The sequence below is a fragment of the Gorilla gorilla genome, chromosome 8 (genome assembly GCF_029281585.2).
Source record: "Gorilla gorilla gorilla isolate KB3781 chromosome 8, NHGRI_mGorGor1-v2.1_pri, whole genome shotgun sequence".
Lineage (NCBI taxonomy): Eukaryota > Metazoa > Chordata > Mammalia > Primates > Hominidae > Gorilla > Gorilla gorilla.
The window spans coordinates 130,299,674-130,314,568 of NC_073232.2; the positions used below are offsets into that span (position 1 = coordinate 130,299,674).

At 37.3% G+C, this 14,895-nt stretch overlaps 1 protein-coding gene across 4 annotated transcripts in view; it reads right to left on the bottom strand.

Moving 5' to 3' along the window:
• Nucleotides 1-14,895, bottom strand: part of RAB11FIP2 (RAB11 family interacting protein 2) — a 41,762-nt gene that overhangs the window by 13,906 nt on the left and 12,961 nt on the right. For 2 of the 4 annotated variants that reach the window (XM_055351988.2, XM_055351987.2), the window contains one exon: nt 8,936-8,975. The exons of the other annotated variants lie outside the window; for them this stretch is intronic. In XM_055351988.2, the coding sequence (XP_055207963.1) occupies nt 8,939-8,975 (37 nt within the window). In that variant the 3' untranslated portion in view covers nt 8,936-8,938. The remainder of the gene's footprint in view (nt 1-8,935; nt 8,976-14,895) is intronic. 4 annotated transcript variants of the gene reach the window in all.

Below are 14,895 nucleotides of genomic sequence, written 5' to 3' on the forward strand. Positions count from 1 at the left end.
TCAAAGTTAAAATAAATAATAAGTAAAGAGATAAGAAGTAAATCAGTGAGGTCTTGAAACTGTCCTTTAATTTGTGCTATGGACTAACCTTCCATATATTGGCCAGAAAATAACTCAATCATTAGAGCAAAAAAACTGATCACCACAGTAATCACTACGGCATTTGGCAGTGATCAAAGTGGGTTTTTTTTTTTTTTTTTTGTTTCTCTTTCTTAAACATATATATTCTTTTGGAACAAGAATACCTAAGGAGGAGAAACTATTCAGAGTAAAAAGTGTACAGTGCTTGCAAAGATTAAAAAAAAAAACCCTACATAAGAACAAAGATCTATTAAAACTGGTTAACAGTGCTTTTATAAGACAATGCAAACCATAAATTCCTGGTTCTAGGATTTTAAATCTTTCAATGAGAAGTCACATAACAACAAGCTCTTTGGAGGGCATTTAAAAATAAGTATTTTTAAGTATTTAGAGTATTATTACACCTTCCATAATATCTCTTTCCAAACCCCATTACTGCTGGAATTACAAAGCAAAGTCCATTTTGGCCTACACCTTGACTCATTTTGTATTTAAGAAGTGAATTCAAATTAAATGTGAAATCCAGGAGGTGTGCCACCTGGCTGGGAGGAGGGAAGAGGAGGAAGAAGGAAGGGGCAGGACAGGAGTAACTTTCTCAAACGCCAGTCAACTCCTTATTGTGTATGGGAAATAAGTATAACTTCAAACTATCACAGAAGAACTGACATTCACTATTTTCAAAGGAGTGTGTCCTATTGATCTTAACCAAGTGGGCTCTAGAGACTTGGGGATTCACGGCTGGGCACGGTGGCTCATGCCTGTAATCCCAGCACTTTGGGAGGCCGAGACAGGCAGATCACGAGGTCAGGAGATCGAGACCATCCTGGCTAACATGGTGAAACCCCGTCTCTACCAAAAATACAAAAAAAAATTAGCCGGGCGTGGTGGCAGGCGCCTGTAGTCCCAGCTACTCGGGAGGCTGAGGCAAGAGAATGGCGTGAACCCGGGAGGCAGAGCTTGCAGTGAGCTGAGATCGTGCCACTGCACTCCAACCTGGGGGAAGGAGCGAGACTCTGCCTCAAAGAAAAAAAAAAAAAGAGAGACTTGGGGCTTCACTTTCATGACAAAGGTATATACTGAGAACTGTGACATAATATAACAAAAATTTTCAGTGAGTCTAAAAGGAGGAAAAGAGAAACACCCCGTGTATTTCATTGATAATGAAGCATAGAAAAACATCCTAAAAGCAATTGTATTTATTGGACTTTAACCATGGTAACTTTCTGAGCACTTTACATGTTAACTCACTTAACCCCTGTAACAATCCTATGACCTGAGTGCTCTATTTATCCTCATTTACAGATGAGGAAATGGGCACAGAGATGGTAAGGCGCTTATCCAAGGTAACACAGTTAGTAAGTGGCCCAGTTAGGATGAAAGAAAGGCAGCCCCACTCCACAGTCCAAACTCTTTAGTCATAAACTCTGCTTCTTCCACAGAGCTGCTCTAAACTGTCAGTTCTACTGTGAGCTCACTGTTGGCGGGTTTCAATGAGTCCAGGGCAATTTCATGAGGCTTCTTCCAATCAGAAATGATTCAGAAAAGTCTTAGATTTAGTCTAAAAGAGACAGAATAATGGCTGAAATGCAACAGGTTTGGAAATAACTGTGCTCTTGATTTTCTGTTTGCCCCTCCTGCTCCACTCTGACCCTCCCTGCACCCCAGGATACTGACCTCTGGAGAGTGTATCACCTGGGCTTGCCCACTGGCTTATTATGTTCTGCCACTGGGAGGCACCTCCAAGAGGTTGGAGCACTGAAAGCATAGGAGGCAGGGTATTTACTCCCCTTCCCCCAGCCCCATCCCAGCACCGCTCCCCTCCCTCCCTGCTGGGCTGCAGTAGCATCTCTACCTACAGCCACAGCTGCAGCTAAGCATGCAATGCTGGTCCCTGGTGCTGTACTATTCCTTCTTGATGTCCTTAACCCTGCAGACACCTCTCCACTAAACTTCCCTCAATTATTCGTTTTGAGTGTGTCATTTGTTTCCTATTAGGTTCTTAACTGATACATGAATATAAAATAAATGCCATAAACCATTCACTTAATAATGTAAAATAATTAAGGACAAAGGTTTGTTCTATTTCTCTATTAGAAAGAAAGAAAGAAAGAACCAAAGAAAAATAATTACTCATATGAATTACCTATACTTCCCTTTGCCCTTCAATTTCTGGCTTATGCTCCATAACTACTTATTTTAACCTTTTTTTTTTTTCAAAATACGCATAGCCTCTTCTTACTTTGTAAATGATAATTCACTGCTAGCCTCCCCCGACCCACCCTGCCTACACATACACACACACACAAACTCCTGGCCTTAATTTAACAATATGCTTTTCCAATTCACAGAGCTGGAGCACTTGTGTTCAAAATTATTTTCCATTTAGGATTGCATTTTTAAAGATTCATTGCTCCTGCAGTATGTAAAATGGTGTAATTACTTCAAGTGACTTGGATTTGAATAATACCACCTCATATTTACATTTTGCCTTACAATTTATAAGACATTTTCACAAACTGAATTTCTCTGAACATGTTTCCAAAGGAACAGTAATCAATAAAATCTTATACCATAAAATCTCATACAATCAGAATCCCATCTGATCAATCTCACCTCTGACACTCCCTCTCTCCTAGAGACCTGCTGGTGCACTCCCACTATCATCCCAGTTGTCTCCTAATCCACCTGTATTTACTCACCGGGACTCGTCGACAGTCCATTATCTCTTGGACATTCTACCATTTTTATTTTGCCAGTCTCTAAACCCTACCAAGTAGCCCTTGCTGACTTTGTTACCTTGACTCATTCATATTCTTTAATCTGAAACACAACTCCCACCACCAATACTCATTGCTTCTTTGACGAAGGCCACCAAAAAACTATTTTCACTAAAATCACCTCACTCTTTAACCTCTCAGCTCCATGTGATACCAAATGGCTGCTCCTTCTTTTTGAAACTCACTCTTCTTGCTATCTGGTAGCCTAACTTTTGTCCTATATTTCCAATCACTCCTTTTCCTTGTTATCTTCCTCTTCACCCTTAGGTGGGAAACACTGGATATTTCTCAAGGTTGTTTTCAGGCCTCTTCCGCTCTACCTTGGAGATTTCATATTCTCTCACCACCAACTACCATCCCTATATGGATGGAGGAGTAGTAAATCTTTTCAACCACCAATCTCTTTACCCTTTATAATGTCATGCTTACAAATGTCTGATCAAAATCTTAGATCGAATATCCTACCTGTCCCTGAAAGACCAATCATGTCTTTTAGAACAGTTCTGTCTGGTTTTCTTCCTACTCATACCACCAATCTCCTGCGCACCGAAGGTGAAGCCTCAGAGACACCCTTCACTCCAGTCTTCAGCTTACATGCCTCACAAATAAACTGCCATGTTCTCACCATTCAGCCTCTGCCACAGAACTCTGATCGTTTCCTCCCTGCTCATTTTTACTGCTGCCTTTCTGACCATAAGACCAAACTGTCTTCTGCTGACACTACTGCAACAGCCTCTTCACAGTCTCTGCCCATCCCTCCTTGTCCAATCCAGCCTATCCATACTGAATATGGACGGCGTTCTCAAGCTCAAGTCTAACCTCATTATTCGTCTGTCAAAAAGCTTTTGACCTCCAACCTCCTCCTGAATAATGACAAAATTTCTTAGACTGGCTTTCAAAGTCCACTAGATTTTATCCAATTTACCTTTCCACACTTATTGCCCATCCCCTAATGCCAAGGAACAATCTACTTCACTGCTCTAAATTTCAAATTTAAGAAACAGAAATGCTACCATCTATTTCATAGAATTAAAAGAGGGTTAAAAGAAATGAGTATGAAAATGGTTTGTTTGACAAAAGTGCTTTTCAAATATATGGTATAAAAGTTTGCTTTTGTGTATCTATCTTACCCCTGGATCCCCTCCCTTTCTACTGCAAGCCACTTAAAGGAAGGAACCATATCTCATTCCTCTTTTCATTCCTAGCATCTGACACAGTGCCAGCATGAAAAATTCCTAACAAAAGTATGCTGAATACATTAATAACCAGTACTTAATAAAAATGTGTAAAAACCGGGTTGAGTTGACTGAGTACATCTATGTTAGGGCAATATAAGTTCCACCACCAAGATACCAAGTCCCCAAAGAGTGGAAGAAATAATTTTCCTGAATAAGAAAGATTTTATATCTACACCTGATGATACACTAGTGGAATGTTTTTCAGTTCTTTTTAAGATACGAAGAATTATTCTCATATTTAAGTCAATAGGAATTAAAACACATTTTCAAACTGGTGGACTGCCAACAGAATCAATTCAATTAGCCAGTTTATCGAGTATACCAACTAGGTCTACCAGGATAGGCATTTGACACAATACAGATTAATTAGAGATTTTTCTGGTAAATTCTGAAAACATTTATTCCACAGAGGTTACGTGTTGAAGTTTTTGTTTTTTTAATGTTCTTTAATAATGCTCTTTCCAAAGCTCTAAAAAAGTGAAGTGCCCAAAGAGATTCCACTAGAGAGATTTCATTGGAATCTTTAGCACATTCCAATTACGTTCATTATACATGCTAATAAGCCTTAAGAGGCAAGACGAAACTCAATATTTTTTCTTTCTTTTTAGAAAAAAGCAAAAAACTCAGTACCAAATCAAATTAATGATATTATAGATGAAAAGACTACATTCTGTCTCCTGGGACTGGGCATGTACACCAAAACCTGGATGACAAAACAGAACCTAATACATAAATGTCTATGGGGATTAACAGTAATTTACTTATTAATATTCTCATGGGGTATCTTTTATGAGCTCTCAGAGGCAAGACAATTAAAAATTGTGGTCAGTGACACCAAAGATCACGGACAGCAAATTCAGACCTAGCTGCTTTTCCATAATGAATAATAATGAATACGTTGTTGGTGAAAGTCCTAGAACTTGAGGATTTAAAGACATCAATGAAATTAAGGCTTGGTTTGACTATTATAATAGTCAATCAAGTCTAACTTACACATTTCTCCTGGTAAAGAACAGAAATAGGGGCTCACGCCTGTAATTTCAGCACTCTGGGAGGAGGCAGGCGGATCACTTGAGGTCAGGAGTTCAAGACCAGCCTGGCCAACATGGTGAAACCCCATCTCTACTAAAAAATACAAAACTTAGCCGGATGTGGTGACATGTGCCTATAATCCCAGCTACTCAGGAGGCTGAGGCAGGAGGATTGCCTGAACCTGGGAGACGGAGGCTGCAGTGAGCTGAGATCATGCCACTGCACTCCAGCCTGGGCAACAGAGTGAGACTCTGTCTTAAAAAAAAAAAAAAAAAGAATAGAATAGAAATAATTATTTCAAAGACAGTCAAACAACCCACAAATTTCAACATAAAGCCTATGGATTCCAAAAGTTCTCCATTCCTTTAAAACTAAGCTTCTCACCCTTTTTTTCTCTTTAATATCCTAATACATAAGAATAAATCCAACAACAAGCATACAATTTGACATCTCAGATGAATTTTTGCATTTTACTAATATAATCATGTGTCTCTTGATATAAAATGAATATTTTCTCCCTATATCTTTAGGAAATTTGTCACTTCGGGAAGCTGTGTTGTGTTTGGTCTGTTACCCTGAGTAGACGCCTGCCTGCCACCTGCTACGTATCCATTAGTCATCATCATCGTGTGTGTGTGTGTGTGCGTGTGCAATCAAGTCCTGTTCATTTTAGCAGCAAAACAGTGGGCAGCAGTGATGACAGCAAGGCACCTGCAGGGCCAAACCCAGCACAGGCTCTGCCTGTCTACGTGATCAAGACAGACCCAGTGGTCTTGATCAAACTTTTCCTGCAAGGAGGGAGTGTAAGGATAATGTGGAGAGATGTGACTCTTCCATGAGGGTGCAAGCAAGGCATCCCTGGTCCCTGTGAAGCAGGTGAAAAAAGACAGAAGGCCCACAACACCCTGGCCAAAAGCATCCCAAGCTGGCTCTGTGTGGGCCTATGACAAAGCTATGTTTTGGAGAAGTCACGGTGTCCTCTGGTTACCAGGAAGGCCTCAGGTGTTTAAGAACAGCCTGCAATGAAGCCCCTGGCCAGCAAGCACCCACTTTCCTAGCCCCAGCCATCTCTGCAGAGCCTTCAAGGAGGGACATCAAGGCAGCCAGACTTCCAGGGGCCCCCCAGTCGGGCGATGCAAGCCACAGGCTCCTACACTTGCTTCTTAGAAGCAACTGCTGGCATGACTGGGGGATTTTCACCACTCTGCAACCCAAGCTGAGAAGCCCAGCCTTAAAACATTCTTGGCAGTCAAGAGTTTGTTTCAGTGGGGCTATTAAATTATAAAATTTTTGCCAGAAAAGAATATATTTTTTTGTGTAAAATAAAATTTCCAGGGCCATCCCCCAACAGATGAATACAATGATCTTATTAGAAATTGTATATTATCCTATCCAACTTTCAGTCAGCTTTTAAAAATGTTTCTGCGTGAAGAAAAAAATAAACTATTCAAAGAACAGCTAAAACAGGTGCCCACTGATTTAAAGAGTGTACCTCTAATATACATTAATATCTGCAAATTTCTTATGCCACAATAATTTCACTATTGTCCTGCTTCTATAAGTTACATCATTAAAATGTTTCACTACAAGAAGTTTTTGTTCGGAATCTAAAATCACACTTAGAAATGCAGTTTTTCTGAGTTCATGTGCACCTCTTCCGATTCCGGCATTATTACGTATATAACAGCAATGGCACTGTTCTCTGAGTTTTCCTAAAATAGTATTTTCATCACATCAGTCATATATGGAAAACTCTTCATACATTCTATAGAATTAGATGCAAATTCTTCATTCTGGTATGCTAAATTCATACTAATAAGGTCACATCTTCACTACTACTTCTAACCCTTAACAGTTTTAGGCAGGTTAGGTCCCTGAGAACCACTTCACACATTCATTTTTACCTCTCTACCTTTTCTCATTTATCTTTACCTCTCTGTCTTCACAGATCCATCCTTCGAGACTTTTAGTTCTACCTTTTCTGTAATGCCTAGACTGCCTAACCTTATCCATCTAATCTATAATTTTTATCTCTATCAGCACTTACCAACTGTACCACCCAGGACAGTTATTTACAACTAGGACAATTAATTACACATTCTATATCTACCTGCTTATACTTTTAAAGACAGAGACTTTGCTTTATGCATCCTTTGTATCAGAGTATCAACATAACCCTCACAGAGAAAGAACAGCAATAATACATATAACCAAGGAAAAGCAAAAATTTCCATCCCTTATCAAATTCAAAAATAAACATCTGAATCTTAGAATGTCACCCTAATATACACTGTCCGGTAGTCTAAAGATGGGAGGCACAAAGAATTGCCATTATAAGATCTTATCCATCTCTGTAAGTACAAGAGATACTATTCCATAAAATGACGTGACGACAGTCTAACAATACTTAACATTCAAATTTTGGTTATGTATTTTTTTCTGTTAAGTGAAGAATATTCATTTTTTAAAACCAGGATGACAAAACATTAAAAATACAATGAATATTATTTCTGATATATTAAAGAACCTTGAATTCAGAGACTACTAGAGTAGAATCTTATACTCTTGATGAAAAACAAAGAGGGCACCTGCTCTGACACAGAAATAAAAGAGCCAACCTCCGAATCTTGGTTGGAACAGAGACACCAGTGCCTGTGTGAATTTCCTAAGGCAAGTGCCCTTTTCCCAAAGGGGACTGAAATGTTCTGAGGAGTTTTCAATAAGCAGCCTTTATCTTTCTTACTATCACAGTCTGAACTGCCTTCTTTAACAATCTAATTTGAGCTCAGCCATCTGAGTTTATGAAATTGTCACCATGCCTTAATGGAAAGCCACAGCTTAGATATCTATCCTGGAATATCCTTATTAGTACTATGAAAGAATTTCTGAACATAAGACTTTACATCAATATTTACCATAATAGCTTTGCCTTATAAATTTTCTACTTAATACAGAGAATACTTTTACTTAATTTCAATGTGGTTTTAGTTTTATCTCATCAAAGATTATTGCTGAATATATGTCTTGAAAGATACTACAAAAACTATCAAGTTTATTACTTCCTGCCAAATGTATGTCCTTTATCAGTTGGTGAAAACCAGAGGCTTCTAAATTCTACTTTTATTTAAGTTTTTTTTTAAGTTGAGAAGATATTACTTGGAAAAAAATTCCACCTAATTTATTTAAAGCAATTGTTAAGTATCCTCTAGATGCTGTATATTAAGATCCTAGCAAGGGCTATCGTTTCTGGATGCACCGTGTGTAAAACACTACCCTCAGCACTTTTTGTACAAGACATTATTTAATCTGTCCTACACCAAGGTTATTATCTCCATTTTACAGTTGGAAAAACGAGGTGTAGACAGGTTAAGTAAGGCCACGCGGCTAACAGAGACTCAAACGCAGACCTGACTCCTAAATCTGAACTCTTAATACTTATCCTATACTCCCTTCAGAGTATCCTATTATTAGTATTTCAATGTTTTCATGTTATACTGTAAAACCTTTCACTGAAAGAAGTGAATCGAATGTACTTTCTGAATCAAATATTAAATTATGTTCAGTATGATTTTCATTTTTAATTATTTGCAGCATTTAATTTCTTTGAAGATAAAAAGTCTCTATGAAACAAATGCATTGTATACTTCTAGTAAACAAAATATGTGATTAACTGGAACACCCCCATTCCCATACCAGGCTCTGTAACAAAGAGTTCATTATACTTCATGCAGAGCTGCTGCTGCAGCGCACCCACTAATTGGCTCCTTGGTAGCCTAAAGCAGCAAACATATTTCCTCAGGAACCTACCAGTCAGGGAATGACATAGAATATAGCTCCATGACTCCAACTAGAAAAGAAATGGTAAAATTACTAAGCTGTTAATAAACAGCTAATGATATAATAGTATTTAGTCACTTTTTATAAATTATCCCTTCAAAACTTATCTAATAATTTTCAAAAAGAGCTTTATTGCCATTTACTAAAACAGAGTTGTCTATCTAGTCATGCCCCAACTTACAAAATGATGTTCCATGGTCAAGATCAAGCTCAAAGTTCTCCACACTGAAGAAGCACTTCCCAATTTCCAGTAGACTGAACTGCTCTTTTCATCCACCTTTCCACAGTAAACTCCATGTACTTCTGTTTAACACAGTTTATTCTGCTTTGATTATAGGTTATTTCTTACATATCCTTCTCCATAGCTGGTGTGGCTAGGACTGTCATCCCCCATACCTCTCCAGGCCTAGCAGAGCTTTACACACAACATTTGTGAAACAGTTTTTTCTTAATAGCAATTTGAATTAAGGTATACTCTAAGAAGGCCAAGCTGATTCAACTAATTGCTTTTTAAGTGGTATCAGTACTTTTATCCAAGATTTCTAAGCTTAAATATATAAAATACATAAAGACATTTTATTTGGTGTATAATATATTAAATATGTAAGATTTTAATATTTATAAGTATTTATTACATAGCAATATATTATATTTAATATATCATGTCAAAGCAAGAATTAATCCTTAAAATATAAGTTCAAAGAGATGAATGTCAAATGTCTGGATCCTAATAGTCTTAGATACCAGTTACATGCAGGTAAGAAAAATCACTTCATAGTTAATTTGTATCACCAGCAGCTATTTAAAACACCTCCGCTACAAGGTAACTGTACCACCATAAATTAAATATACAGGAATGCTACCTGTATTTCAAAAGTTAAAGCATTATTGTCATGGGAAAAAAGTAATCACAGATGACGTGATCATAGTGGCCCAACGGGAAATGTTCTAAGCATAGAAGCCTGGAAAAGTAGTGTCCACAGAAGTGAGGGCTAATTATGTAAGAAATAGAAGTTATCCTCTTAGTGAGAAACTAACAAAAAGTGTCCAACAGAGACAAGCTTTGGTCAAGCCAAAACCACGTGAGAGAAATATATTTAGTAACGTCAATGCAAGGGTGAAAGAAACACTTTAAATGCATACATCCACAACCAGTTACTGAAATTTCCACTCCTGTGTTCACAGAAGCCAAAGTGTTTCAGTGCTGAAAAACAAACTTTCAAAAGCTGCTATTGTTTTCATGCTAACTTGCTAGTCTCAAACAATTCAAAACACCTAATTCCTAGTCTCTAAAAAAAAAACTAAAATAAACAATATAGCACCTCATTAAAAAAACAAAAAGAAAAAATTCAAACCTTTCTATCAAGACTACAATCCCAAGTTTGATTCAAAGACTATAGACCTGACATTGTTGTACTAAATTAAATGGGTTTTAAAAACGCTACATTTCATTAAACTTAAGACACCAGCTGAAAACATACCATTGGAATAGTTTTTATTGTCTCTTCTCCCTTACCAGTCCCTCCAATGCCCCCCTACCCAAAAGCAGAATGGGTGAGTCCCATAATGGGTAAATATTTCTCAAAGATGTTCCCTTCTTCTCCCTCCTCACTGCCAAATGACCTCCATCAACTCTCACTAAAACAATTATATTAACTTCCTAACTAGTTTCCCTGTCTCAAGTCCTTCTTCCCTTTCCCATCCTCTGTCCTCAACAGCTACTTCATGATAGAAGACATTAATTCAATCATACCACAAACCAACTTAAACATTTTCATGGTTCCCCAGTGTCTATACAATGTCCAACCCTTAATATGAAATTCAGACCTAATATTTACACACCTTTTTCTACGAGCACAAAGAGCAGGATTTATATCTCAACAATATGATTTCCTTATATACAGCAAATATTCCAAAAATAATAATGAAAATATCATTTGATTTTCAGAGCTGAAATTCAGAAAAAAATCATCCTGATGGGCTAGAGTAGCACCACTGAGACAGCAGGTAACAGAATGAATCAGGAGCCTCGCAAGGGCCTTCTTTATATTCTTAACCTTTAGAGCATAACATGTTCTTAATAAATGTTTGCTGAATGTGGGAATTTTCTGAGCCAAAACTCAAGATTCATACTTCAGCAATTTCAAATTTACACAAGAAATAACTGGACCAAATATTTGAAGTTGGGAATATAAAATCTCAGACTTGAAGGTAGCATAGGGGCATGACTGGAGGAACCTGGGCATAACATGTAAAAACCAAACTGGTGCCAGGGCCGCGTCTCCTCGCTGGCCTAGATCCTGACTGCTTTAAAGTAGACAAGGAAAGCAAGGTTAATTTGCAATAGGCAATTTTAGCCGACAAGTCACAGGTAAAAAATAAACTGAAAATAAATGTTTAAGACAATTTAGAATCATACAACTGATGTGTTTCCAATGCATTTTTCTCAAAATACACATGTTCATTAATGGCAATTAGCAAAGATTATTAATCTACATGTAACAACAATTAAAAATAATTCTCTCAAATGCGACCTTAAAAGTTAAACCAAAAACCTTACATACTGATTTACAAAAGTCAGTGCACTGGGGTCACTGGAATACAATCTTAATACTTTCCTATCAGAAACCTCAAGAGGGCTTACATGCTGTATCTTATATTTGATCATATCATAACAACTTGTTCTCTAACTATTGGACTTGCTACGTGTTATCCGGTGTCCAGTGCCTAAGAGCTCGTTAATTACCTAAACTATATCTCCATAGGTCTTGTTAATTACCCGTCTCCTGTCTCAGAGGACCTTGTTAATAACTTGTACAGTCTCTCTAAAGAGGTCCTAACAACACATTAAAATTAAAGATGCTTTTCTTTTAGCACCTGTCAAGTGCTGTAAATTGAGAAATTTTCACATCAGTTTATTAGCCTACAGTAGTTTTTGTGAATTTTTTTGGCCAGTTTTCTTCTCTCTCAGAATCTTGCTATATCACAGTCTCTCTCTCAAGAAAAAAAAAACCAGCAAAGTTTGTCTTTTTTGTTACAGAGCTTTGTTTTCAATTTTGAAGACTCTAAATATCAATTTGCATTAGTGAGTTAGCACAAGGATGGCATGGCTGGTATCTGCAAATTAACCCACTGGGAGATGCACCAATTAATGAGAGCTATTATAATGAGTATTAGGATGACAAAGGGTAAAAAAGTTTCAAGTAGTATCTGGGGAGTTAAACATAAAAGTTCTAGTTAGTGTTAAGGGAACTAATCACGTTGCATACTTCGTGTTTATAGTCATTGTTTCATTGGATACATTCTGTAAATCTCTGAGCACTAATGGATTAATGGGTCTAAAAATCATCTCAAAAGTTTTTGTCTTCTGTCTCATAAATGAAGGCACAAATTTTCAAGTGTGTAAAAGATTTGTAGCCTACCATGAATAACAGGCAAATTATCTTTAACACTAGACAAATATGAGCAAAAAGTAAATATTGCTATTAAAACAAATCCTTTGCATATTAAGGTTTATGATGCCAACGACTGAACTTTAAACTCATTCAGGAAAAAAAAGTCCATTGGGACATTATAAAAATGAAGGTTTAAAAACTATTAATAGGATCTTTTTCTTTAGGATCATTTATTTACTATACTTTTTAAAAATCAAAATGTAAATTCTACAGTAAACAGTCTTTGACTTTTAATGAACATGTTACACAATTTCATAAAAATGGCTACATGCTTACAAGCTTATGGTGATTTGAAAATTAGAAAGACATTTAAATATACATTCTAGGTAACCAATTTTTTTGTACCTCCTAAGGAAGGTATGACACAAGCACAGACAGGAATTGACTCATTAAGGAAGGAAAGAAGGAAGAGGGGGAGAATCAGGTAGACCTGACCTCACAAGTGGAAGGCACACTGCCATGAAAAATCACTAAAACATTACAAGTCTGGATCTTAGATGCTATTTCTGTACCATCCTAAAATATAACTATTTGGCGTGAGATCATCTGCTAAAAAGGAGGCAGGCTCTTCCACCAAACATTAACAATGGAAATACATGCTTTGGAAAATCAATTAATACTAGAAATAACATTATAGAACATAACATTTAGTTATTCAGGAGTAGTTAAGAATTTGCTACATGGCATTCACAACTACCATAGTAGAGCAGAAAATAATGGGATGAAAGCATGTTCTTTCTATGAGTCACAAACAGAAGGTTGGTCCCCAAAGAAAATTCTCTGGTAAAAATATCTCCCATTAAATTATTACTCTCAGAACAGCTGCCCCCCTAATATGAAACAACAGAAACTCATCACACAGAGTAGTAGGCTTATATTGATTTTTTTAAAAAAATTCAGAATAAGACATACATAAGCAATTTTCTCTAACAGAGAGAAAATCTTACTCTCTCAATCTTATTCTCTCAAGCAGAATTCCCTTCAGTAGGTGGAGTTCTGTGGTCCTGAAATTTTTCAAGGAACTTACACCTCCTTCAAAGAATACACATCATGGAATTTCTCCTCAATTTACCATGGGTAGCATACAAATAGGAGCATATTTTTAAGTGTCATTCATCACTATTGACTCTCAGGTTTTATCTCAATCCTGAGAAACAATTCATCCATAGATGCCATAAATATTTAATAGACTTTTCTGCCTGGTCTTCAATGCTCACTATAATTTAGGGTGTGTGTGTGTGCATTATGTGCGTGCATGTGTGTGTGTGTGTTTAACCTATTCAGCCATATCTTTTACTCCTTTCCACCATATCTCTGTTTTAGCCAAGCTAACTTCCTTACTGTACCCTCTACCTTAGTTAAGGACCTGCAAGCAGAGCTAATATGACTAAGTTGTCTAATTTAAGTACGCATTTGCCAGCACAATTCCTGATCTCCATTCACAATGAATACTTACTGAAAGCTTAGGAAATAAAGTAGTCCCATCCCCTTATCTGTGGTTTTGCTTTCCACAGTTTCAGTTAACCACCATAGTCCAAAAATATTAAATGGAAAATTCCAGAAATAATTCCTAAGTTTTAATTTGCGTGTCCTTCTGAGTAGCCTCATGAAATGGTAGGCCATCCGATTCTGTACTGCCTGGGATGTGAATCATCCCTTTGTTCAGTCCCTTTGTGCAGTGTACCCACACTGTCTACACTGCCTGCCCATTAGTTACTTAGTAGCCATCTCGGCTATCAGGTCACCTATTGCAGTATTACAGTGCTTGTGTTTGAGTAGCCCTTATTTTACTTAATAACGGCCCCAATGTGCAAGAGGAGTGATTCTGGCATATTGCTGTAATTGTTCTATTTCATTATTATTGTTACTCTCTTACTGTGCCTAATTTATGAATTAAACTTTATCATAGGTATATATGTATAGAAAAAAAAACACAGGATATATAGGGTTCGGAACTGTGCCTGGTTTCAGGAATCCACTGGGGGTCTTGGAACGTATCCCCATAGAGTAGGGGGACCACTGTAGGTGATATAATATAGATCAGCAATTTTTAAACCTGATAGTCAATGGGAAGTTATTAAAATGTTGATTTTCATTTCAGGGCCCACTCACTAAAGATTCTAATTCAGTCAGAGGGGAGGCCCAACAAATTGTAGCTAAAAAAAAAATAACCTCCAGGAGCCCTTGATGATCAGCACTGAGGTCATGCACAAATCTAGGTGCTGTGGTGCACCCAAGAAAGAGGATTCTGCACAACTGTTATGAAGCTTACACAGCTTAATATAAGACCTAGTACAATAAACATTGTATAGTAATTACTTCTTCTATATCAGCAGAAATCCAAAGGGAAACACGAGGTTATTACTCAAAAAAGAACACACAGAGATGAGTTGAGAGTGCACCCCACAATTGAGCCTGGGAATGAAGACGGCATGGCTTACAAGGACCTCAGTGTAGAGACATGGCAGTAAGGAA